At 38.5% G+C, this 26,777-nt stretch overlaps 1 protein-coding gene across 1 annotated transcript in view; it reads left to right on the top strand.

Moving 5' to 3' along the window:
• Window positions 1-26,777, top strand: part of SHC3 (SHC adaptor protein 3) — a 293,940-nt gene that overhangs the window by 222,880 nt on the left and 44,283 nt on the right. The window contains exon 7 of the mRNA XM_003421571.3: window positions 10,839-10,965. Within this exon, the coding sequence (XP_003421619.2) occupies window positions 10,839-10,965 (127 nt within the window). The remainder of the gene's footprint in view (window positions 1-10,838; window positions 10,966-26,777) is intronic.

Genomic DNA, 26,777 nt, shown 5'->3' with positions numbered 1-26,777 from the left:
CATCGAGTTGATTCCGACTCATAGCGACCCTATAGGACAGAACAGAACTGCCCCACAGAGTTTCCGAGGAGCACCTGTGGATTCAAACTGCCGACCTTTTGGTTAGTAGTCGTAGCTCTTATCCACTAAGCCAGAGTTTCTTCCAGATGAATTAAAAAAAAAAAAATTAATAGAGACCAATTATTGTGCCTCAGATGGCCACTTGCATGCTTTTAGACCCCAGGCACTGCACATTGAAATAGTGGAAGAGAGGCATGAAACATGTTATTAGGCCAATTAACTGAGATGTCCCATGAAACTATGACCCTAAACCTCCAAACCAAGAAAACAAATCCCATGAGGTTTTCGGTTATATATAGCAGCCTCAGCAGCTACTCTTTCTTTCTTTTCTTGTTGTTGCAGCAAATATATCAATCACTTTTGCCAATTCAACTTTTAACAGGTTACAACTTATTGACAGCAACTGCAATGATAATCTGTGGAACCCTACCCTTAATCAATCAATGTGATTTTGCCATCACTGTGAACTCCTCTTTCCCTTCCCTTCCACCCCTGGTAACCGCTAATAAACTTTGGTCTCTATATATTTGCCTTTTCTTGTCTTTTTATGTAAGTGAGGTCATACAATATTTGACTTTTGTAATTGACTTATTTCACTCGGCAGAAGCTCTTCCATCTCTACCCGTACTGTAGCATGTATCAAGGCTTCATTTCTCCTACTGGCTGAGTAGTATTCCATAGTATGTTGTACCACATTTTGTCTATCCATTCATCTGCTGATGGGCATTTAGGTTCTTCCACTTTTAGGTTATTGTGAATAGTGCTGCAATGAACATCTATCTACAAATCTCTGAATCTCTACTTTTAAATCTTTTGGGTATATACGTAGGAGTGGAATTGCTGGGTCATAAGATAGTTCTGTGTTTTAGTTTTTTAAGGAACTGCCACAATGTTTTCCACAACAGCTGTACCATTTTGCATTCCCACCCACAATGGATAAGGGTTCCAATTTTCCCATGTCCTTGCCAACATTTTTTTTTTTTATCTTAACTATCCTCGTTGTTGTATGCTGTCAAGTCAGTTCCGACTCATCGTGACCCTAGCCACCCTAGTGGAAGTGAAATTGTATCTCATTGTGGTTTTGATTTACAAATCTCTGATGGCTAATGATGCTGAACATCTTTTCATGTGTTTTGTGGCCGTTTGAATGTCCTCTTTGATGAAATGTCTATTCAAGTCATTTGCCTATTTTATGCTTATTTGTTGTTAAGTTGTTGAAGTTTTATATATATTTTAGTTTTTACTGTACTTTAGATGAAGGTTTAGAGAACAAACTAGCTTCTCATTAAACAATTAATACTCATATTGTTTTGTAACATTGGCTGCCAACCCCATGACATGCCAACACTCTCCCCTTCTTGACCTTAGGTTCCCCAATACCAGCTATCCTGTCCCCTCCTGCCTTCTCATTCTTGCCCCTGGACTGGTATGCCCGTTTAGTCTGGTTTTGTTTTACGGGCCTGCCTAATCTTTGGTTGAAGCATGAAACTCAGAAGTGACTTCATTACTGAGCTAAAAGCATGTTGGTGGGCCATACTCTCGGGGTTTCTCCAGTCTCTGTCAGACCAGTAAGTCTGGTCTTTTTTGTATGTGTGAGTTAGAACTTTGTTCTACATTTTTCTCCAGCTCTGTCCGGGACCCTCTATTGTGATCCCTGTCAGATCAGTTGGTAGTGGTAGCTAGGTACAATCTAGTTATGCTGGACTCAGTCTGGTGTAGGCTGTGGTAGTTGTGGTCCATCAGTCCTTTGTGCTAACTTTTCTCTTGTGTCTTTGGTTTTCTTCATTCTCCCCTGCTCCAGATGAGGTGAGACCAGTGGAGTATCTTAGATGGCCGCTCACAAGCTTTTAAGACCCCAGATGCTACTTACCAAATAGTAGAATGTAGAACATTTTCTTTATAAACTACATTATGCCAGTTGAGCTAGAAGTTCCCTGAGACCATGGTTCCCACAGCCCTCAGTCCAGTAATTTGGCCCCTCAGGGAGTTTGAATGTATCTGTGGAGCATCCATGACCTTGCCTTGTACAAGTTGTGCTGGCTTCCCCAATATTGTGTACTCTCTTACCCTTCACCAAAGTTATCACTTATCTATTGTCTATTTAGTGTTTTTCCATCCTCCCTCCCCCCACTCAGAGTTTTATGTGTATTTTAGTTACTAGGTTCTTATCAGATATATGGTTTCTGAAGATGTTGTCCTCCTAAGTAGCTTGTCCTTCAAATTTTTTGGTAAAGTCTTTTGATGGACAAAATTTTTTAATTTTTATGAGTTCCCCTTTATCTTATTTTGCTTTTTGCTATTTGTGCCTTTGTTGTTATATTAGATAATCCATTGTTGAAAAGCTAGGCTTGACAGCATTGCCCCTGCTTTTTTTTCTAAGAATTTTATGGTTTAGTTTGCACATCTATGTCCTTAATCCATTTGGAATTTTTTATTTAGATAGTGTGAGGCATAGGTTGTATTTCATTTTTTTGCACTGAGAAATCCAATTTTCCCAACACAATTTAGTGAAGAGACTTTTCTTTCTCCATTGAATAGACTTAGCACCTTGTAAAAAATCATTTGACTATGGTTACCAAAACCCAAACCAAACTCGTTTCCTTCGAGTTGACTCATAGCGACCCTATAAATCATAGATGTGTGGGTTTATTTCTGGACTCTCGGTTCTACTCCATTAATCTATGTGTCTATTTTCATACGAGTACTAGGCTGTTTTGATTACTGTAGCTATGTAGTGTGTTTTAAAATCAAGAAATGTGAGTCTTCCTACTTTGCTCTTCTCTTTCAAATTGCTTTTGCTATTTGGGACCTCTTGTCATTTCATATAAAGTTGAGGATTGGGTTTTCTCTTTCTGTAAAGAAGGCTGTTGGAATTTCAATCAGGAGTGCATTGAATCTATAGATCTATTTGAGTAGTACTGACATGTTAACCACATTAAATCTTCCAATCCATAAACATGGAACATCTTTCCATTTATTTAAGTCTTCTTTAATGACTTTCAGCACCATTTTTATAGTTTTCATTGTATAGATCCTTCACGTCTCTGGTCAGATTAATTCCTAAGTATCTTGCTCTCTTAGATGCTATTTTAAATGGAATTGTTTCCCTAATCTTCCTTTCAGATTTCCCATTGCTGGTGTATATAAACCCAACTGATTTTTGTTTGTTGACCTTGTACCCTACAACTTTGCTAAATTCCTCTGTTAGCTCTAGAAGTTTCCTTGCGAACTCTTCAGGATTTTCTATATTTAGGATCATGTCATCCATGAATAGGGAAAAATTTACTTCTTCTTCCCCAATCTGGACACCTTTTATTTCTTTTTCTTGTCTTACTGCTCTGGCTAGGACTTCTAATACAATATTGAAGAGAACAGGTGAGAGCAGGCACCTATGTCTTGTTCCTGATTTCAAGGTGAAAGCTCTCTGTCTTTCTCCATTAAGTATGTTGACTGTTGGGTTTTCATATATGTCCAGAATCATATTGAGGAATTTCCCTTCTGGTCCAATCTTCTTTAGGGTTTTCATCAAGAAAGGATGTTGGATTTTATCAAATGCTTTTTCTATATCCATAGAGATGATCATGTGTTTTTTTTTCCTTTGTTCTATTTGTTGATTGATTTTCTTATGTTGAACCATCTTTGCATTCCTGGGATAAATCCCATGTGGTGATGCTGCATGACTCTTAATATGCTGTTGAATTCTGTTCCCTGCTATTTTGTTGGGGATTTTTGCATCTGTATTCATAAGAGATATTGGCCTATAATTTTCTTTTTTTGTGGTGTCTTTGTCCTGTTTTGGTATCAGGGTTATGTTTGCTTCATAGAATGAATTAGGGAGTATTCCTCCCTTCTCTATCTTTTGGAAAAGTTTAAACAGTACTGGTGGCAATTCTTCTCTAAATGTTTGGTAGAATTTCCCAGGGAAGCCATGTGGTCCAGGACTTTTTGAGGGGAGGTTTTGATCACTGATTCAATCTCTTCACTTGTTATGGGTCTGTTGAGACTTTCTATTTCCTCTTGAGTCAGTTTGTGTAGGTTTTGTGCCTCTAAGAATATGTCCATTCCATCTAGCTTTTACAGTTGTTCATATTCTGTCATAATTCTCTTTATCTCTATCTGGTCAGTTGTAATGTTTCCTCTTTTATTTTTTATTTTGGTTATTTGCATCTTTTCTTTGTAAGTCTAGCTAAAGATTTGTCAATTTTATTGATTTTTTTTCAAAGAACCAACTTTGGCTTTATTGTTTCTCTCTCCTGTTCTTCTGTTTTCAATTTTATTTGTTTCTGCTCTGATCTTTGTTATTGCCTTTCTTCTGGTAGCTTTAGGCTTAGTTTGCTCTTGTCTTTCTAGTTCCTGCAGTTGTCAAATTAGGCTGTTTATTTGAGATCTTTCTTCTACTTCATATAGGCATTTACTGCAGTACTTTTCCCTTTGAATACTGTCTTTGCTGCAACCCATAAGTTTTGGTATATGGTACTTTAATTTTAATCTGTCTTTAGTAAACTTGTGATTTCTGTTTTGATTTCTTCCTTGACCCATTGGTAGTTTAATATTGTGTTTACTTTCCATGAGATATTGACCTGTAATTTTCTTTTTTCAAACATATGTTTGTGTATTTTTCAGGTTTTTTTTTTTTTCTGTTATTGATTTCTGGCTTCACTCCATTGTGGTCAGGGAAAATATTTTATATGATCTCAGTCTTTTTTAAATTATCAGGACTTGCTTTTTGACCTAACATGTGATTTATTCTGGAGAATGATCCATGTGTACTGGAGTAGGACGTATTGTACTGTTTTGGGGTGGAGTGTCCTATACATGTCTGTTAAGTCTGGTTGGTTTTTAGTGTCATTCAAGTCCTCTGTTTTCTTGTTGATCTTGTTTCTAGATGTTTTGTCCAATATTGAAAGTGGTGTATTCAAGTCTCCAACTATTATTGTAGTAGTATATATTTCTTCTTTCAATTCTGTCAGTGTTTGCTTTATATATTTAGGTTCCCTGATGTTGGTTGCTTATGTATTTATGACTGTTAAATCTTCTTGATTAACTGACACTTTTATCACTATATAATGTTCATCTTTATTTCTTCTAACAGTTTTGTCTTAAAGTCAACTTTGTCTGATATTAAGATTACCACCCCAGCTCTCTTTTGGTTATTATTTGGATGGAATATTTTTTCCATCCTTTGACTTTCAACCTATTTGTATCCTTGGGTTTAAGATGTGTGTCTTGTAAACAGCATATAATTGGATCTTTTTTTTTTTTTCAATTCCACCCTGCCACTCTCTGCTTTTTGATTACAGCATTTATTCCATTTACATTCACTGTAATTACTGGTAAAAAGTGACTTACTTCTGCTGTCCTGTTATTTGTTTATTGCATGTCTTAAGCCTTCTTTGTCTTTGTCCTTTACTATGGCTTGGTTTTGTGTTTTGTTGGTGTATTGTAATGAGTCTTTTTAGTTCACTTCTCCTTTCCTTTTGTGTATGTTTTTTAATATATTTTCTGAGTGGTTACCATGACTATTACATTTAATAGCTTATATTTATAACATTCTAGGGTAAGTCGGTACCAAGTTAACTTCAGTAACATACAATAAATTCTATACTTATGCCATTCATCTCCCCCCTTTTGTTGTTGTTATCACTAATTATGTCTTTATATTTCATGTGGCCTGTAACATAATTTTATCCTTGCTTTTTATATATTTGTTATTAAAAAACAGGAAGGACAAAACATTTAGAATTACCAATAATGTATACTTCATTGCTAGTCTGTGCATTTTCCTTTATTGGGGATCTTTCTTTTTATGTATAACTTTGAATTACTTTCTAGTGTCTTTTTCCTTCCATCTCCAAAATTCCCATTCGTATTTTTTATAAGGCCAGTCTGGTGGATATGTACTCTCAATTTCTGTTTGTCTGGTAATGCTTTAATGTCACCCTGACTCTTGAAGGATGGTTTAGCTGGGTGGTATAATATTCTTGGTTGGCAGTTTTTTTTCTTCCAGCACTTTAAATTCCATTGTCTTCTGGCCTCCAGTGTTTCTGAGTAGAATCAACACTTAACCTTTTTGGGGGTCTTTCGTGTGTGACTGCTTCTCTGTCACTGCTTACATGACTCTCTCTTTATCTTTACTTTTTGTGAATCTATGATGTGTCTTAGTGTAGATCTCTTTGGGTTTATCTTGTTTGGGTTCTTTGAGATTCTCGGAATTGTAGATTCATGTCCTTCGTTAGATTGGGGAAATTTTCTGTCATTATTTCTTCAGATATTCTTTCTCTCTCTTTCTCTCTCTCATCTTCTGGAACTTGCATGATGTGTATATTAGGTCTCTTGTTGTTATCCCATAATTCCATTAAACTGTGCTCAACCTTCTTGAGCTTCCACTCTTGTTGATCTTCAGTGTCTGTAATTTTAACTATGTTATCCTCTAATTTGCTGATTCTTTCTTCTGCCTGATTAAATCTGTTGGTAATTCCTTCTATTCAGTTTCTCATTTCAGTTATTGTCCCTTTCAGTTGCAATATCTCTTTTTTTAGATCCTCATTTTGTCCTTGCATTGTTTTTCTTTATTTCTTTTAGCTCTTCATCTAAGTTTTCCCTTAGTTCTTTAATTATGTTTATTGTTGTTATCTTATATTCTTTCACTTTTTCCCATTATTTGATCATTCCTTGATGCACTTTCACTCCCTTTGTCATGTTCATTTGAATGGGCCATTATTTCTCTGTTCTTTCTGTGTCTTGTGATGTTTTGTTGGGGCATTGGAATTTTCAAGGATGTTCACTTTCTCATTTTTCCCAGTATTGGGTGTTTTTGCCTGTACTACTTTCTGCAAAAATTCTTAGGTTGGCAAAGCCTTTGGCTTTTGCTTGCTGTTTCTTCTCCCTCTCTGTGATAGCTCTTTCTCCCTCCCTGTTTTAATTATGATTTGAAATTTCCAGTTCTCATTTTCCTACTTTTAATCTTTTCCAAACACACCAGAGAACACACTGTAGTCATTCTGTCCACCAGCAGGCACTGCCCCTCAGGTGAGATATTATGTACAATCAATCTGTCCACCAGGGGTACAGCCCTCTGTCTCTGGTTATTATTCCCTTCTGTTCTGTTTCTTCAACCACATTTTTAGTCAGAAAACCCATACCCTCTGAGCTCCCTCAGGGCTTAGTGTTGGCTTCCGTTTTTGCCAGAGGCTTTCTTATATAGGGCTACTTATATCTCAGTTGGCATTCAGGGAAACCACAGTCAGACTTTCTTCTGTTTCAGAAGGAGCCCAGAAAGACTTCCAAGAGATCTGTCCTGTTGGTTTCACAACACCAGCGGCCCTGGGGAGAATGGGGGAGTGGTCTCCACTTAGGTGACCATCTCTTAGCTCCACTGTAAGGAATCTTATGTAGGAGTTCATATCAGTCAAGCAGCCAACATTTCCTGGTTGGAGGAGGGACTGTCACAGACTCCAAATGGACCCCCAGGGATGTCTGCTTTATTGTTGCCAGAGTCCTCCCTGTAGATTGTTGCCTGTGAGTACAGCTTCCACTCAAAACTTCTGCTTCCTAGCACACACCAGCCTCAGTTAGCAGTCCTCAGTGCCAACCAGAAATGGGGGCAGTTTAACCCTAATTGGCCCCAGGGAGATTTGTCCTTTTGATTTCAGAGGTCACATCTATGGGGTACACAGGGAGGCAAATAGAGTGCTGACTATGGAATCAGGCTCTACTACAGGAATCTTTTGTAGCAATGCACAGCAGCTTGCAGGCGACAGTGTCTGGGTGAAGACTTCACCCCCCTCCCCGCCACATTATGTTGGCTGTGGATATATCCTCCATTAAAGATGCCTGCTTCCCGGCACCCAGAATTCTTAGTTAGCTGTCCTCAGTACCAATCAAAAGGGGGAGCAGACAGACCTGAGGCAACTCCCTGGGAAGTCTGTCCTGTTGGTTTCAGAGGCCTGAGCTATGGGGTACACAAGGAGGCAGGTAGAGTCTTGACTATGAGAACAGACTCCACTGAATGGGTCCTTTATAGCAATTCACAGTAGACTTGCTGCTGACAGTGTCCAGGTGGGGGAGGTGTTGGCACACCCCAAATGGGCCCCAAGGGAAGTCTATCTGGTTGATTTTAGTGCAGAAGCTTGTGGTCCTGTCTGTTTGTACAGGCAGGGCCTGTGGTGGTTAGGGAAGCAGGCCTCGTTTCTGGGGCCACTTCCTCTGTTCACAGCAGCCGGTAGCCCACACGACTGGGGGTAGGGTCAGGCTGGTGGGAGAAGCAATTTTCTTACTCTACACAACTCATTGATTATTTGATTCTTGCTTGTCTGCAGTTCCCCCACTGCTTTCCTCTGCTCTTCAATCCAGACTCTCTCAAAGCTGAGTACCATTTCCTTGTGTTTCTTGTTGTATTTGTGGCAGAGGGTCAGAATGATGGTTGGTTTATGCTGCCATCCTCCCCGAATCCTCTCAGAGATCATTTTACAGAAGGTATTATCAGACCAAACTAATAGATGATGTCTTTTCAGTTCACTAAGGACCGTGCCAGGGACAGAGCGGAAAGTTCAGCTTGTCTCTGCCCGCTCTCCGCCCGTCCATCACTCCACCAGTAGACCACACTGGGAAGGCTCCAGCCTCACCAGGCAACCACACTTCGACCCAGAGCCCTGTGCTTTTCAGAACGTCCTGGGAACTTACTTATAGAACCCTTTTCAGGGTTTAGTGTTCTCTGGTATATAGAAGATAAATGGGTCTTGGGAATGAAATCACACAGCCCCACGGAAGAAATCTTGTTCTTCGTTAGCCGTCTTAAATGTTGAAAACCAGCTGCTGTTGCGTTGACTCCAACTCATGGCAGCCCCACGCGTCAGAGCACGGCTACGCCCCACAGGGTTCTCATTGCCTGCTTCTTCAGGAGGAGATCACCAGGACTTTCTTCCCAGGTGCCTCTGGGTGGACTTGAACCTCTGACCTTTCAGTTAGCTGCTGAGCATATTAACTATTTGAACCACCCGGAGACTGCTTTAAAATGTTAGGTTGTTGCTTTTTCCCTTAAAATAAAAATAAGCTACTCACTTGTTGACCCTTTCCCATTGTTTGTCCTGGCTTTCCAAAGTCCTGAGCAGCCCGTTCCCTCCACTAGTGTCAGAGTGGCAGGGGACACAGAGCAGCCGAACGAGGGGGCCGGAGCAGTGTGGCTGGGAACCGGAGGGACAAATCAGAGGCACGATGATTCTTTCTAGCTTTCCCTCACTGAAGCCTCACCTCCAGCTTCCTATTTGCTTGAGAGACACATCCATTCCAGTCAGCTAGCAGCCTGTGCAGCTGTGACACGTGTTTAACGTGGGCTTGCTTTGTAAGGAAGCCAGGTGGTGGCTGCAATAATACCAATACCAGCTAGCACACCTGTATGCTTGTAGACCAATCCCTTTGACCATACCTGAAGGTAGAACCAGCACTTCCGAGGCACTGTGTTGTTATCTGAATGCCACGACACAGTTACACTAGATCTCCCCAAGAAGTGCTTTTCCTGGTGTCTACCAGAAGTACGTTTCCCTCTGAGCCTGGAGGGGAAGGAGGCTGAGGACTTGGGGCCTGGAGGCTGCCCTCTGGGTGGAATAACTCCTGACGCAGATTCCTCCCCACTGCCTGGATGAAAAGAGCTCCAGGAGGAAAGCCCTGTTGAAATATAATTATGGTGTGACTGCTCTGAGGAGGAAGGGGGAGTGTGGCTTGTGCATTCATTATTTTCCCCTGGGAGAGCTCCTCCACTCCATTAGTAATAAAGCCACCTTGCAGCTGGTCACGGAGACAGGGCCTGTGGACTTCTCAGGAGGGACGCAGGGATAGGAGGGGGAGATTCCTTTGGGGGGGAGCCGTGGGTGTATTTTTGGGCAGGTGGGGAGCTTCCTATGTTCCTTTCCCACTAGACTCTCTTTTCCCTAATGGCCTTGTTTTACATCATGCTCAAGGCCTTTCCTCCAGGACAGTGTCCTTGCTCTTGTTCCTGTCAGACTAACTGGCAACCAGTTGTAAAGCAGTTAGGGGGGGGCCTCTCCATGCCTATGGGTGGAGGCCTTTGTCCTGACCTGCTGACGCCACTAATTTTCATCTAGTTTTTATCAAAAGCTGCTTCTCAGAGTATGAATACAGTTTCAAATTAATTTAAATGCAAGTGGCATGTTGCTGGATTGATAATGACAGATGAGTGAATCTCCTTCTAAATTCATTTTAAAAGGTTGCCCTTCCTATTTTTTGAAATTGCCACATGTGGTGATCAACATTTTACTATGACTAAGATGTCAGTTGACAACTTGCTCTAAGTCCATTGAACAGACCAAGATTCATTAGACAAAAGCCAGTTTAAGTCCATTTTTTAAGGTAAATGAGGCCTTAGAGGGACTAAGTTAGTGTTAAAATCAGTTTTTTGTTGTTGTTGTTGTGCTGAGGTTTCTTGCTAAGAATTCTTTCCCTACTGAATTAAGAATTGATATTTTATGAACACTAAAGAAATTGAAGAGCAATAGCATTGAACTTAAAACTTTCATATTTTATTTTAAAATAGAAGCTATAGTTGTGGAGAGACCAGGCTATTAAGGAATGAATCCCTATAATGAAACTTGATTGTGGGGGGTTCCCCAGGGATGAGCTTAAAGATAGATAGTTAAGACATATCATGAAGGACACATTCTCCTTTCGGCCCTCTGTCCTGCCTTAGGAAGGTCTTTATGTAGGAGGGCCCAGGTGCTGTCAACGTGGGTTTCTGATGGACCTTGTGTTCCTTGCTCTCACAGCTTGTCACATACTGGAATGTTGTGGAGGGCTGGCCCAGGATGTCATCAGCTCCATTGGACAAGCCTTCGAGCTTCGGTTTAAGCAATATTTACAGTGTCCTTCCAAGATGCCTGCTCTTCAAGATCGGTGAGTAATGCTGAGACACAGTTTGAAAAATTTCCCTTCTGGATATAACCTTTCCTCTTAAAAATACTTCTAAGTACATAACAACCTACTAGATGTGCTCTGCAGTGACACAATCCATCTTCACCCTGTGGTTTAATACGGGGCTTCCTGGGCTCGCAAACACCTGGTTGGTCGGGAATGGGCTGAGGCTCAGGAAACCCACAGATGGAAGCTGACACATGGATGATACTTTGAATCTTGAGGGGAAAAAAAATTTTTTTTCATTGAAACTATAGTGACAGTAGCCAAGTTTACAATAAAGCTATTTCATTGTTATATATATATATATTTTTGTTGTTGTTGTTGTTCTGTTTCCTCTCCAACTGTCTGATGTTTCCATATGTCACCTAAATGGGTCTGTATCACCATAGGTTCTGCATGTTGCACTGTCCTTGTTGTCATGATTAGCCAAAATCCTGATACAGGAGGTTCTTTCTGGGAGGCCGTGTCCTTGGTGTTGGCACCAGAAGGACCAGCATCGTTTCTGCCTTTGACTGGCCTTAGTTTCTGGGTGTCAGGACACAGAACACAGGGCATCATAAAAGATGTAAATAGATCAAACCTGACAGTTAAAGGATATTTTCATATTGAATAAAAAATATATATGTAAGGACACAAAAGGACAAATATTGTCTGATTCCCCTTATATGAGATATCTAGAGTAGGCAAATCCATTGAGGCAAAAGAAGATGAGAAGTTACCAGGGGCTGGGAGAGAGAGGAATGGGGAGATAAAACAAACAATACAAAACAAAATATACAGTTTAAGATATATATATATATATATATATATATATATATATATATATATATATATATGGAAATCCTGGTGCCATAGTGGTTAAATGCTACAGCTGCTAACCAAAAGGCTGGCAGTTCAAATCCACCAGGGACCCCTTGGAAACTCTATGGAGCACTTCTACTCTGTCCTGTAGGGTCGCTATGAGTCGGAATCAACTCGACGGCAATGGGTTTTTGGTTTATATATATATATACTTGCTCTTTACAAAATACAACAAAACAAAAGGATGAGAAAAACATACACCAGAAAGATGTGTCTCCAGGGGAGATGATTAAAAGAAAAAAAAAAAAAAGCAAACTCATTGCTGTTGAGTCAACCCTGACCCAAGTTTCCAATGTTTACCCTTAACTACTAACGTAAATGTTGGTGGTTCAAACCCACCAAGTGGCACCATAGATTAAAGGTGTGATGGTTTGCTTCTGTAAGTATTGCAGACAAGAAAATCCTATGGAGTAGTTCTCCTCTGTACATATGGATTGCCATGGAGAAATGATAGCACTATATATTAATATCAGACAAAGCAATAATAATGAAAAATGAGAAAAGGAACAATTCACTAGAAATATATAGTTGAAAATTTGTAAGAGCAGAACTGCCACATAAGAATTCCTAGGCTGTCATCTTTACTGGAGCAGATTGTCAGGTCTTTTCTCCCTTGGAGCCACTGGTGGGATGCAACTGCCAGCTTTTCCATCAGCAGCCAAGTGCTTAACCGTTGCGCAACCAGGGCTTCTTTCATTCTCTTTAGGGATGAGTAATATTTATTTTATGGATATTCCACATTTATTTATCCATTTACTAGTTGATGGACATGTGAATTATTTTCACTTTTTTTTTTTTTTAACTTTTATGAATAACGATGCTGTGAAGATTTGTGTACAAGTTTTGTGTGGACATATGTTTCAATTCTCTTGAACTGAAAATTCAAAGAATGGAATTTACTATTGAAAATTTGAAAATACCTAAGAGTGGAATTGGTGAGTCAGATGGTAACACTATGCTTAACTTTTTGGGGAGCTGCCAGACTGTTTCCCAAAGTAGCTGCACCAATTTACACTTTCACCAGCAATGTATGAGGGTTCCAATTTCTCCACATCATCAGTAACACTTGTTATTTTCCATCTGTTTTATTACAGCCACGGTGGTGAGTGTAGAGTGGTATCCCACTGTGGTTTTGATTTGCATTGCCCTAGTGACTAATGATGTTGAGCACCTTTTCATGTGATTTGTGGCCATTTGTATATCTGCTTTGGAGAAATGTCTGCTCCAATTATTTGCCCATTTTTTAAATTAAACTATTTGTCTTCTTAGTGTTGCATTGTAAGAGTTCTTATTAGATATATCACATCAAAACCCATTGCCTTTGAGTCGATTCTGATTCATGGAGATCCCATGTGTTACAGAGTAGAACTACTCCATAGGATTTTCTTGGCCACCATATGGGTTCAAACCACCAATCTTTTGGTTAGTAGTCAAGTACAAACCATTTGCCCCACCCAGGGACCTTATTAGATATATAACTTGTGAATATTTTTCTCCCATTATGTGAGTTATTTTTTCACTGTCTTGATAGCATTCTTTGAAACACATTTTTAATTTTGATCAAGTTCAGTTTATCTATTTTTGCCATTGGTTACTTGCGATTTTGACATCATGCCTAAGAAACCAATGGCAAATCCAAAGTCACAAAGTTTCTAAAAGTTTTACAGTGTTAGCCCTTACAGTTAGGTCTTTGATCTATTTTGAGTTGATTTTTGTATATGTTATGAGGTAGAGGTCCAGTTCCATTCTTTGATATATGGCTATCCAGTTGTCTCAGCGCCATTTGTTGAAAAGACCGTTCTTCTCCCATTCAGTTGTCTTGGAATCCTGGTCATACATCAGCTGGCCATAACTGTATGGAGTTAGGGACTCTGAGTTCTAGTCCATTGATCTATATATCTGTTCTTATGTCAGTATCACAGCCTTGATCACCGTAGCTTTGTAATAAGTTTGAAACTGGCAAGTTGGAGTCCTACAACTTTGTATTTCCATATGAATTTTAGGGCCAGTTTGTCTGTTACTGCAAAAAAACTAGCTACGAACAATTTTGATAGGGATTATTTTGATCTGTAGATTAATTTGGGGAGTATTGCCATTTTAACAATATATTAAGTCTTCTAATCCATGAACATAGGATGTCTCTCCATTTGTTTATATTTTCTTTAATTTATTTTGACAATGTTTGTAGTTTTCGTTGTATAAGTCTTGCACTTGCTTTAGTAAAAGTTTTCCTAAATATTTTATTCTTTTTGATGCTACTGTGAATAAAATTGTTTTCTTAATTTCACATTTGGATTTTTCATTGTTAATGTGTAAAAGTACAATAGATTTTTACATTCAATATTTTTTCCTTATTAAGATGAAATTCATATAACATAAAATTCAATATCCAAACTGGTATTGTCTAATTTAATGACTCTTAATATGTTCATAATGTGTTAACCATCACTACTGTCCAATTCCAGAACATTTTCATCACCCCAAAAAGGTCACCTGCTCCCATTAAGCAATCACTCCCCATTCCTCTTTTCCCCACCCTCTGGCAACCACTAAGTGGTTTTCTGTCTCTATCCCAACCACCCTATTCTGGACACTTCTATAAATGGAATTATATACTGTGTGGTCTTTGCATCTGGCTTCTTTCATGTAGCATTATGTTTTCAAGGCTCATTCATGTTGTAGTGTGTATCAGGATTTCATTCCATTTTTTGACTGAATAATATTCCTTTGTATGCGGATATCACATTTTGATGATCCATTCATCCATCGACGGGCATTTGAGATGTCTCCGTCTGCTGACTATAGTGAACAGTGCAGCTGTGAACATTTGTGTTCAAGTGTTTGTTTGAACATATGTTTGCAGTTATCCTGAGTGTATATCTAAGAGAGGATTTGCTTGGTCATATGGCAATTCTATGTTTTTCTAACTTTTTGAAGAACCACTAAACTTTTCCACAGTGGCTGTATCATTTTACATTTCTGCCAGCAATCTACCAGGGTTTCAATTTTTCCACATTCTTGGCAACACTTGTCATTTTGTTTTTATTATAGCCATCCTAGTGGGTGTGAAGTGGTATCTCATTGTGGTTTTGACATGAATTTCTCTAATGAGTAATGATATTGAACACATTTTCTGTGCTTGCTGGTTATTCGTACATCTTCTTTGGAGAAATGTCTGTTCAAGTCCTTTACTCATTTTTTAAATTGGGTAGATTGTTGTTTTGATGTTAAGTTTTAAGAGTTCTTTATAAATTCTGTATATTAGAGCCTTATCAGACATGATTTTGTCCCATTCTGTGGGTTATTTTTTTTTTTTTTCACTTTTTTGACTGTGTCTTTTGATATAGAAAGCTTTTAATTTTGAGGAAGTTTGACTTCTTTATTTTTTCCTTCATTTTGCTTTTACTTTTAGTGTCATATTTAAGAAACCATTGCCTAATCCAAGGTCACAAAAATTTACTTTTATGTTTCCTTCTAAGAGTTTATCATTTTAACTTCATTTTTGTTTTGTTTTATTAGTATGTATGTTTGTTTAAATAGTATTTCATTGTGTTTTCAGTGAAAATTTACACAGTTGTTGAGTTGATTCCAACTCATACTGACCATATGTACAACAGAACAAAATACTGTCTCATCCTGCATCATCCTCAAAATCGTTGTTATGCTTGATCCCATTGTTGCAGCCACTGTGTCAATCTACCTCATTGAGGGTGTTGTTCTTTTTCTCTAGCCATCTACTTTACCCAGCATGATGTCCTTCTCCAGGGGCTGATCCCTCCTGATAACATGTCCAAAGTATGTGAATCACAGTCTCACCATCCTTGCTTCTTAGGAGCATTCTGATTGTACTTCTTCCAAGACAGATCAGTTTATTCTTTTGGTAGTCCATGATATATCAATATTCTTCACCAACACCACAATTCAAAGGTGTCAATTCTTCTTCAGTCTTCCTTATTCATTGTCCGGCTTTCACATGCATAGAAGCAATTAAAAACATCATGGTTTCGATCAGATGCAACTTGCTCTTCAAGGTGACGTCTTTGCTTTTCAACATTTTAAAGAGGTCTTTTGTAGCAGATTTGCCCAATGCAATGCATCTTTTGATTTCTTGACTGCTGCTACCATGGCTGTTGATCGTGGGTCCAAGTAAAATGAAATCCTTGAGAACTTCAGTATTTTCTCAGTCTATAATGATGTTGCTTATTGGCCCAGTTGTGAGGATTTTCGTTTTCTTTATGCTGAGATGTCATCCATACTGAAGACTGTGGTCTTTGATCTTCATCAGTAAGTGCTTCAAGTCTTCTTCACTTTCAGCAAGCAAGGTTGTGTTATCTGCATAATGCAGGTTGTTAATAAGTCTTCCTCCAATCCTGATGCCCCAATCTTCTTCATATAGTCCAGATTCTCAGATTATTTGCTCAGCATACACATTGAATAAGTATGGTGAAAGGATACAACCCTGACACACACCTTTCCTGACTTTAAACCATGCAGCTTCGCCTTGTTATGTTCGAATGACTGCCTCTTGATCTATGCACAGGTTCCTCACGAGCACAATTAAGTGTTCTGGAATGTCCATTCTTCACAATGTTATCCATAATTTGTTATGATCCACACAGTTGAATGCCTTTGCATAGTCAATAAAACACAGGTAAACATCCTTCTGGTATTCTCTGCTTTTAGCTGGGATCCCTCTGACGTCAGCAATGATATCCCTGGTTCCACCTCCTCTTCTGAATCTAGCTTGAATTTCTGGCAAATTAAGTTCCCATTTAACAATTTCTTTCTATACAACTTGTTCAGGGGCATTGGTTACATTTTTTTTTTACAACGTATCAACATTCTCATTATTTCTGTTTTAGTTATTCTGTTTCCATTAGTCTAGTTTCCTCATCCCCTTTACCTTCTCATCTTTGCTTTAGGGTAAATGTTGACCATTTGGTCCCATATAGATGTTTTTTTCAAGGAGCGCGGTACTCACTGTTGAAATTGCTTATTTTATGTGCCAACTTGTTGCTTAGCTGGAAGATGACTTCCAGGACTGGTTTCAGTTTAAAGAGTATCTCAGGATGAGAGTCTCAGGGTTCGTTTTAGCACTTTGATCTATTTTGAGTTAATTTTTTAATAAAATGTGAAGTAGGGATCCAAATTCATTCCTTTTCATGTGGATGTTCTGTTGTCCAGCACCATTTGTTTAAAAAGACTTCTTTCCCAATAGGATGGTCTTGACACTCTTATGGAAAATCAGCTGACCATGGATGTATGGGTCTGCTTATGGATTCTCAATTTTATTCCGTTGGTCTTTATGTTTATCTTAATTCCAGAGCATGCTATTTTGATTACTTTACCTTTGTAATAAACCTTGAAATTAGGAACTATAAGTTTTCCAACTTTTTGTTCTTTTTGCAGATTGTTTTGGCTATCCAGATTTCACTTGTTATTCAAAATAAGCTTTTCCATTTCTGTAAAAAATGCATTTGGGTTGTTGGTAGAGATTGCACTGTATCTGCAGGTGACTTTTGGGCATATTGCCATCATTACAATATTAAATCTTCCAATCCATTAGCATAGAATGTCTTTCCTTTTACTTAGGTTACTTTAAGTTATTTGTTATGCTTTGTATTTTTTAGGGGACAAGTCTTGTACCTCCTTGGTTAAATTTTTTAAAAATATATTTTTTTGTTGTTGAGAATATACATGGCAAAATATATACCAATTCAACTGTTTCTACATGTACAATTCATTTGACATTGATCACTTTCTTCGAGTAGCATAACCATCTCCCCTGCCTTTTCTGAGTTGTTCTTCCCTCGTTTAATATAAACCCCTAAGTTTTCTATCTAATCTTGAGTTGCTATTGTTACTTTGATCCCATATGTTGTTGTTGTTAGGTGCCCTCGAGTCTGTTATTGACCCAGAGTGACCCTATGTAAAACAGAACGGAACACTGTCTGGTCCTGCACCATCCTCACGATAGTTGCTATGTTTGAGCTCACTGTTACAGCCACTGTGTTAGTCCATCTAGTAGAGGGTCTTCCTCTTTTTCGATGACCCTCTACTTTATCAAATATGATATTCTTCTCTAGGGACTGGTCCCTCCTGATAACATGTCCAAATTATGTGAGCCGAAGTCCCACCATCCTCGCTTCTAGGGACCACTTTGGCTATACATCTTCCAAAACAGATCCCTTCATTTTTCTGGCAGTCCGTTCAATATTCTTTGCTAACACCATAATTCAAAGGCATCAATTATTCTTTGGTCTTTGTTAGTCTCTGTCCAGCTTTCTCATGCATATGAGGGGATTGAAAACACCATGGCTTGGATTAGGTGCACCTTAGTCCTCAAAGTGACATCTTTGCTTTATAACACTTTAAAGAGGTCTTTTGCAGCAGATTTACCCAAGGCAATACATCACTTGATTTCTAGACTGCTAATTCCATGAGTGTTGATTGTGGATCCAACTAAAATGAAGTTCTTGACAACTTCAATATTTTCTACGTTTACCACGATATTGCGTATTGGTCCAGTTGTGAGGATTTTAGTTTTCTTTATATTAAGGTGTAATCTATACTGATGGCTATAGTCTTTGATCTTCACTAGAAAGTGCTTCAAGTTCTTTTCACTTTCACCAAGCAAGGTTGTGTCATCTGCATATCACAGGTTTTTTTAGTGAGATTTCTCCAATCCTGATGCTCCGTTCTCCTTCAAATAGTCCAGCTTCTTGGATTATTTGCTCAGAATATATATTGAATAAATACAGTGAAAGGATACACCCTGACACACACCTTTCTTGATTTTAAAACCACACAGTATTCACTTGTTTTGTTCAAAAGACTGCCTCTTGATCTATATACAGGTTCCTCATGAGCACAATTAAGTGTTCTGGAATTCCCATTCCCCGAAATGTTATCCATAATTTGTTACAACCCACACTGTTGAATGCATTTGTATATCCAAAAAACACAGGTGAACATCTTTCTGGTGTTCTCTGCTTTCAGCCAAGATCCATCTGATGTCAGCAATGATATCGCTTGTTCAATGTCCTCTTCTAAATACGGCTTGAATTTCTCACAGTTCCCTGTCGCTTTACTGCTGAGATCACTTTTGAATGATCTTTTTTTTGTTGTTGTTGTTGTTTAATATTTATTGTGCTATAAGTGAAAGTTTAAAAATCAAGTCAGTCTCCCATACAAAAATTTATATACGTCTTGCTATATACTACTAATTGCTCTTCCCCTAATGAGACAGCACACTGCTTCCCTTCACTCTCTCTTTTTGTGTCCATTCAGCCAGCTTCTGACCCCCTCCACCCTCTCATCTCCACTCCAGACAGGAGACGCCAACACAGTCTCATGTGTCCACCTGATCAAAGAAGCTCATTCCTCACCAGCATCCCTCTCCAACCCATTGCCCAGTCTAATCCCTGTCTGGAGAGTGGGCTTTGGGAATGGTTCCTGTCTTGGGCTAACAGAAGGTCTAGGGACCATGACCACCAGGGTCCTTCTAGTCTCAGTCAGACCATTAAGTCTGATCTTTTTATCAGAATTTGGGGTCTGCATTCCACTGCTCTCCTGCTCCCTCAGGGGTTCTCTGTTACTTTCCCTGTCAGGGCAGTCATCGGTTGTGGCCAGGCACCATCTAGCTCTTCTGATCTCAGGCTGATGTAGTCTCTGGTTTATGTGGCCCTTTCTGTCTCTTGGGCTCATAATTACCTTGTGTCCTTGGTGTTCTTCATTCTCCTTTGATCCAGGCAAGTTGAGACCAATTGATGCATCTTAGGTGGCTGCTTGCTAGTGTTTAAGATCCCAGACTCCACTCTCCAAAGTGTGTTGCAGAATGTTTTCTTAATAGATTTTACTATGCCAATTGACTTAGATGTCCCCTAAAACCATGATCCCCAAACCCCTACCCTGCTACTCTGGGCTTTGGAGCATTCAATTTATTCAGGAAACTTCTTTGCTTTTGGTTTAGTCCAGTTGTGTTGACACCTCCTGTATTGTGTGTTGTCTTTACCTTCACCTAAAATAGTTCTTATCTACTGTCTAATTAAAACTTCCCTCTCTCCCTCCCTCCCCCCTCTCGTAACCATCAAAGAATATTCTCTTCTTTGTTTAAAGTATTTCTCCAGTTTTTTAACAGTGGTCTTATAGAATATTTGACTTTTGCAATTGACTAATTTCACTCAGCATAATGCCTTCCAGATTTCTCCATGTTATGATATGATTCATGGTTTCACCATTGTTGTTTATTAATGTATAGTATTCCATTGTGTGAAAATACCATAATTTACTTATCCATTCATACGTTGATGGGCACCTTGGTTGCTTCCATCTTTTTGCTGTTGTAAAGAGTGCTGCAATGAACATGGGTGTGTATATATCTGTTCATGTAAAGGCCCTTATTTCTCTAGGACATATTACAAGGAGTGGGATTGCTGGACTGTATGGTAGTTCTATTTCTAGCTTTTTAAGGAAGCACCAAATCGATTTCCAAAGTGGTTGTACCATTTTACATTCCCACCAGCAATGTAAAAGTGTTCCAGTCTCTCCACAACCTCTCCAACATTTATTATTTTGTGTTTTTTTGGATTAATGCCAGCCTTGTTGGAGTGAGATGGAAACTCATCGTAGTTTTGATCTGCATTTCTCTAATGGTTAATGACGGTGAACATTTCCTCATGTATCTGTTAGCTACCTGAATGTCTTCTTTAGTGAAGTGTCTGTTCATACCTTTTGCCCATTTTTTAATAGGGTTATTTGTCTTTTTGTAGTTGAGTTTTTGCAGTATCATATAGATTTTAGAGATCAGACACTGATAGGAAATGTCAATGTTAAAAACTTTTTCCCAGTCTGTAGGTAGTGTTTTTACTCTTTTGGTGAAGTCTTTGGATGGGCATAGGCATTTGATTTTTAGGAGCTCCCATTTATCTAGTTTCTCTTCCGAATTGTTGGTAATGTTTTATATAATATTTATGCCATGTATTAGGGCTCCTAACATTGTCTCTATTTTTTCTTCCATGATCTTTATCATTTTCGATTTTCTATTTAGGTCTTTGATCCATTTTGAGTTAGTTTCTGTGCATGGTGTGAGGTATGGGTCTTGTTTCATTTTTTTGCAGATGGATATCCAGTTATGCCAGCGTCATTTGTTAAAAAGACTGTCTTTTCCCCCATTTAACTGACTTTGGGCCTTCTCAAATATCAACTGCTCATATGTGGATGGACTTGTGTCTAGACTCTCAATTCTGTTCCATTGGTCTGTGTATCTGTTGTTGTACCAGTACCAGGCTGTTTTGACTACTGTGGTGATATAATAGGTTCTAAAATCAGGTAGAGTGAGGCCTCCAACTTTGTTCTTCTTTGTCAGTAATGCTTTACTTATCCAGGGCCTCTTTCCCTTCCATAGGAAGTTGGTGACTTGTTTTTCCATCTCATTAAAAAATGTCGTTGGAATTTGGATCGGAATTCCATTGCACGTATAGATCCCTTTTGGTAGAATAGACATTTTTACAATGTTAAGTCTTCCTATCCATGAGCAAAGTATATTTTTACACTTATGTAGGTCTCTTTTGGTTTCTTGCAGTGGGATCATGGTTTTCTTTGTATTGGTCTTTTACTTCTCTGGTAAGATTTATTAATAAGTATTTTTTCTGGGGGGCCTACTGTAGATGGCATTGATTTGGTAATTTCCTCTTTGATGTTCTTTTTGTTAATGTAGAGGAATCCAACTGATTTTTCTATGTTTATATGGTATACTGATACTTTGCTGAAATCTTTTATTAGTTTCAACAGTTTTCTTGAGGATTCTTCAGGGTTTTCTGTGTATAAGATCATGTCATCTGCAAATAGAGATACATTTACTTCTTCCTTACCAATCTTGATGCCTTTTTTTTTTTTTATGTAGCCTAACTGCTCTGGCTAGGACCTCCAGGACAATGATGAATAAGAGTGGTGATAAAGGGCATCCTTGTCTGGTTCCCAATCTCAAGGGGAATGCTTTCAGGCTCTCTCCATTTAGGGTGATGTTGCCTGTTGGCTTTGTATAAATGCCCTTTATTATGTTGAGGAATTTTCCTTCTATTCCTATTTTGCTGAGAGTTCTTATCATGAATGGGAGTTGAATTTTCTCAAATGCCTTTTCTTCATCAATTATTAAAATCATGTGATTCTTGTCTTTTGTCTTATTTGTATGATGGAGTACATTAATTGTTTTTCTAATGTTGAACTGTCCCTTCATAACTGGTATGAATCCCACTTGGTCATGGTGAATTATTTTTTTGATACGTTGTTGAATTCTATTGGCTAGAATTTTGTCGAGGATTTTTGCATCTAAGTTCATGAGGGATATAGGTCTGTAATTTTTCTTTTTCGTGATGTCTTTACCTGGTTTTGGTATCAGGGATATGCTGGCTTCATAGAATGAGTTTGGGAGTATTCCGTCCTTTTCTGTGTTCTGGAAACCCTGGTGGCATTGTGGCTAAGTGCTATGGCTGCTAACCAAGAGGTCAGCAGTTCACATCCACCAGGTGCTCCTTAGAAACTCTATGAGGCTGTTCTACCCTGTCCTGTAGGGTCACTATGAGTCAGAATTGACTCGATGGCAGTGGGTTTGGTTTCGGTTTTTTGGAAATACCGTTAGTAGTAGTGGTGTTAATTTTTCCCTGAAAGTATGGCACAACTCTGCACTGAAGTCGTCCTGGCCAGGGCTTTTTTTTTTTTTTTTTTTTAAATAATTTTTATTGTGCTTTAAGTGAAAGTTTACAAATCAGGTCAGTCTCTCACATAAAAACTTATATACACCTTGCTACATACTCCCAATTACTCTCTCCCTAATGAGACAGCCCGCTCTCTCCCTCCACTCTCTCTTTTCCTGTCCATTTTGCCAGCTTCTATCCCTCTCATCTACCCTCCAGGCAGGAGATGCCAACATAGTGTCAAGTGTCCACCTGATCCAAGAAGCTCAGTCCTCAGCAGCATCACTCTCCAACCCATTGTCCAGTCCAATCCATGTCTGAAGAGTTGGCTTCGGGAATGGTTCTTCTCCTGGGCCAACAGAAGGTCTGAGGGCCATGACCACCGAGGTCCTTCTAGTCTCAGTCAGACCATTAAGTCTGGTCTTTTTATGAGAATTTGGGGTCTACATCCCACTGCTCTCCTGTTCCCTCAGGGGTTCTCTCTTGCGTTCCCTGTCAGGGCAGTAATCGGTTGTAGCCAGGCACCATCTAGCTCTTCTGATCTCAGGCTGATGTAGTCTCTGGTTTATGTGGCCCTTTCTGTCTCCTGGGCTCATAATTACCTTGTGTCCTTGGTGTTCTTCATTCTCCTTTGATCCAGGTGGGTTGAGACCAATTGATGCATCTTAAATGGCTGCTTGCTAGCGTTTAAGACCCCAGATGCCACTCTTCAAAGTGGGATGCAGAATGTTTTCTTAATAGATTTTATTATGCCAATTGACTTAGATGTCCCCTGAAATCATGGTTCCCAAACCCCTGCCCATGATACACTGGCCTTCGAAGCATTCAGTTTATTCAGGAAACTTTGCTTTTGGTTTAGTCCAGTTGTGCTGACCTCACCTGTATTGTGTTCTCTTTCCCTTCACCTAAAGTAGTTCTTATCTGCTATCTAATTAGTAAATATCCCTCTCTCTCGCTCCCTCCCTCTCTTCCCCCTCTCATAACCACAAAAGAATGTTTTCTTCTCAGTTTAAACTATTTCTCAAGTTCTTATAATAGTGGTCTTATACAATATTTGTCCTTTTGCAACTGACTAATTTCACTCAGCATAATGTCTTCCAAGTTCCTCCATGTTACGAAATGTTTCACAGATTCCTCACTGTTCTTTATGGATGTGTAGTATTCCATTGTGTGAATATACCGTAATTTATTTATCCATTCATCTGTTGATGGGCATCTTGGTTGCTTCCATCTTTTTGCTGTTGTAAACAGTGCTGCAGTAAACATGTGTGTGCATATATCTGTTCGTGTAAAGGCTCTTATTTCTCTAGGGTATATTCCAAGGAGTGGGATTGCTGGATCATATAGTAGTTCTATTTCTAGCTTTTTAAGGAAGCACCAAATCGATTTCCAAAGTGGTTGTACCATTTTACATTCCCTTCTGCAGTGTATAAGTGTTCAAGTATCTCCACAACCTCTCCAACATTTATTATTTTGTTGTTTTTTTTTTTGGATTAATGACAGCCTTGTTGGAGTGAGATGGAATCTCATCGTAGTTTTGATCTGCATTTCTCTAATGGCTAATGATTGTGAACATTTCCTCATGTACCTAGGAGCTACCTGAATGTCTTCTTTAGTGAAGTGTCTCCTCATATCTTTTGCCCATTTTTTAATTGGGTTATTTGTCTTTTATTTGTAGTTGAGTTTTTGCAGTATCATGTAGATTTTACAGATCAGACCCTGATCGGAAATGTCATAGCTAAAAACTTTTACCCAGTCGGTAGGTAATCTTTTTACTCTTTTGGTGAAATCTTTGGATGAGCATAGGTGTTTGATTTTTAGGAGCTCCCAGTTATCTTGTTTCTCTTCTGCATTGTTAGTAACGTTTTTTATACTTTTTATGCCATGTATTAACTATGAGTTGGAATCGACTCGGTGGCACTAGGTTTAGGTTTTTCGTATGCCATGTATTAGGGCTCCTAACGTTGTCCCTATTTTTTCTTCCATGATCTTTATCATTTTAGATTTTATATTTAGGTCTTTGATCCATTTTGAGCTCATTTTTGTACATGGAGTGAGGTATGGGCCCTGTTTCATTTTTTTGCAGATGGATATCCAGCACCGTTTGTTAAGAAGACTGTCTTTTCCCCACTTAACTGTTTTGGGGCATTTGTCAAATATCAACTGGTCATATGTGGATGGATTTATGTCTGGATTCTCAGTTCTGTTCTGTTGGTCTATGTATCTGTTGTTGTAGCAGTACCAAGCTGTTCTGAATACTCTGGTGATAAAATCACGTAGAGTAAGGCCTCTCACTTTGTTCTTCTTTTTCAGTAATGCTTTACTTATCCGGGGTCTCTTTCCCTTCCATATGAAGTTGGTGATTTGTTTCTCCATTTCATTAAAGAATGTTGTTGGAATTTGGATCAGAATTGCATTAAATCCATAGGTCGCTTTTGGTATAATAGACATTTGTATAATGTTAAGTCTTCCTATCCATGAGCAAAGTGTGTTTTTCCACTTATGTAGGCTTCTTTTGGTTTCTTCCAGAAGTGTTTTGTAGTTTTCTTTGTGTAAGTCTTTTACATCTCTGGTAAGATCTATTCCTAAGTATTTTATATTCTTGGGGGCTACTGTAAATGACATTGATTTGGCGATTTCCTCTTCGATGTTCTCTTTGTTGGTGTAGAGGAATCCAACTGATTTTTATATGTTTATCTTGTATCCTGATACTCTTCTGAACTCTTCTATTAGTTTCAGTAGTTTTCTTGAGGATTCTTTAGGGTTTTCTGTGTATAAGATCATGTCATCTGCAAATAGAGATACTTATCCTTCTTCCTTGCCAATCTGGACGCACTTTATTTCTTTATCTAGTGTATTTGTTCTGGCTAGGACCTCCAGCACAATGCCGAATAAGAGTGGTGATAAAGTACATCCTTGTCTGGTTCCCGATCTCAAGCAGAATGCTTTCAGGCTCTCTCCATTTAGGATGATGTTGGCTTTTGGCTTTGTATACAAGTCCTTTATTATGTTGAGGAATTTTCCTTCTATTCCTATTTTGCTGAGCGTTTTTATCATGAATGGGTGTTGAACTTTGTCAAATGCCTTTTCTGCATCAATTGATAGTCATGTGATTATTGTCTTTTATTTATATGATTAATTACATTAATGTTTTTCTAATGTTGAACCATCCCTGTGTACCTGATACGAATCCCACTTGGTCAAGGCGAATTATTTTTTGATATGTTGTTGAATTCTATTGGTTAGAATTTTGTTGAGGATTTTTGCATCTAAGTTCTTGAGGGATATAGATCTGTAATTTTCTTTTTTTGTGGTGTCTTTACCCACTTTTTATATCAGGTATATGCTGGCTTCATGAAATGAGTTTGGAAGTATTCCGTCCTTTTCTATGCTCTGAAACACCTTTAGTAGTAGTGGTGTTAACTCTTCTCTGAATGTTTGGTAGAGCTCTGTAGTGAAGCTGTCCAGGCCAAAGCTTTTTTTGTGTTGGGAGTTTTTTTTATTGTGTTTTCTTCTTCTTCTTCTTCTTTTTTTTCAGGTCTATTTAGTTGTTCTACCTCTGTGTTAGTTTAGGTTGGTCATGTGTTTCCAGGAATCCATCCATTTCTTCTATGTTTTCAAATTTGTTAGAGTACAATTTTTCATCGTAATCTCGTATGATTCTTTTAATTTGTTGGGTCTGTTGTAATATCACCCATCTCATTTCTTATTTGGGTTATTTGCTTCCTGTCCTGTTTTTGTTTTGTCAGTTTGGCCAGTGGTTTATCAATTTTGTAGATTTTTTCAGAGAACCAGCTTTTGGTCTTGTTAATTGTTGCAATTGTTTTCTGTTTTCTATTTCATTTATTTCTGCTCTAATTTTTACTATTTGTTTTTTCCTGGTATCTGAGGGTTTCTTTTGTTGCTCTCTTTCTATTTGTTCAAGTTGTAGGCATAATTGTGTGATTTTTGCGTTTTCTTCTTTTTGTATGTGTACATTCATTGGTATAAATTGACCTCTGAGCACGGCTTTCTGGGGTTTATTCTTGATGTTCTTTGTTCTAGTGACTTTTCTGAACTGATTCTGTAAAGTCTTTGTCTTTGTCATAGATGGTCTCTGACATCTCTATTTGGCTAACTTAGCGATCAGCCAATTCCAGAATTTCTTTAGGTTCCTGGAACCAGTAAGTTTCCCAGTCTTTGCTGAGAGGTTCTGTATGTGCACTTTTACAGGGCTTAAAGTCATCCATAGGTAAA

The sequence above is a fragment of the Loxodonta africana genome, chromosome 9 (genome assembly GCF_030014295.1).
Source record: "Loxodonta africana isolate mLoxAfr1 chromosome 9, mLoxAfr1.hap2, whole genome shotgun sequence".
In the NCBI taxonomy this organism is placed as follows: Eukaryota; Metazoa; Chordata; class Mammalia; order Proboscidea; family Elephantidae; genus Loxodonta; species Loxodonta africana.
The sequence above is the reverse complement of the archived record's forward strand: the minus strand, read 5'-3'. Positions and strand labels throughout refer to the sequence as shown.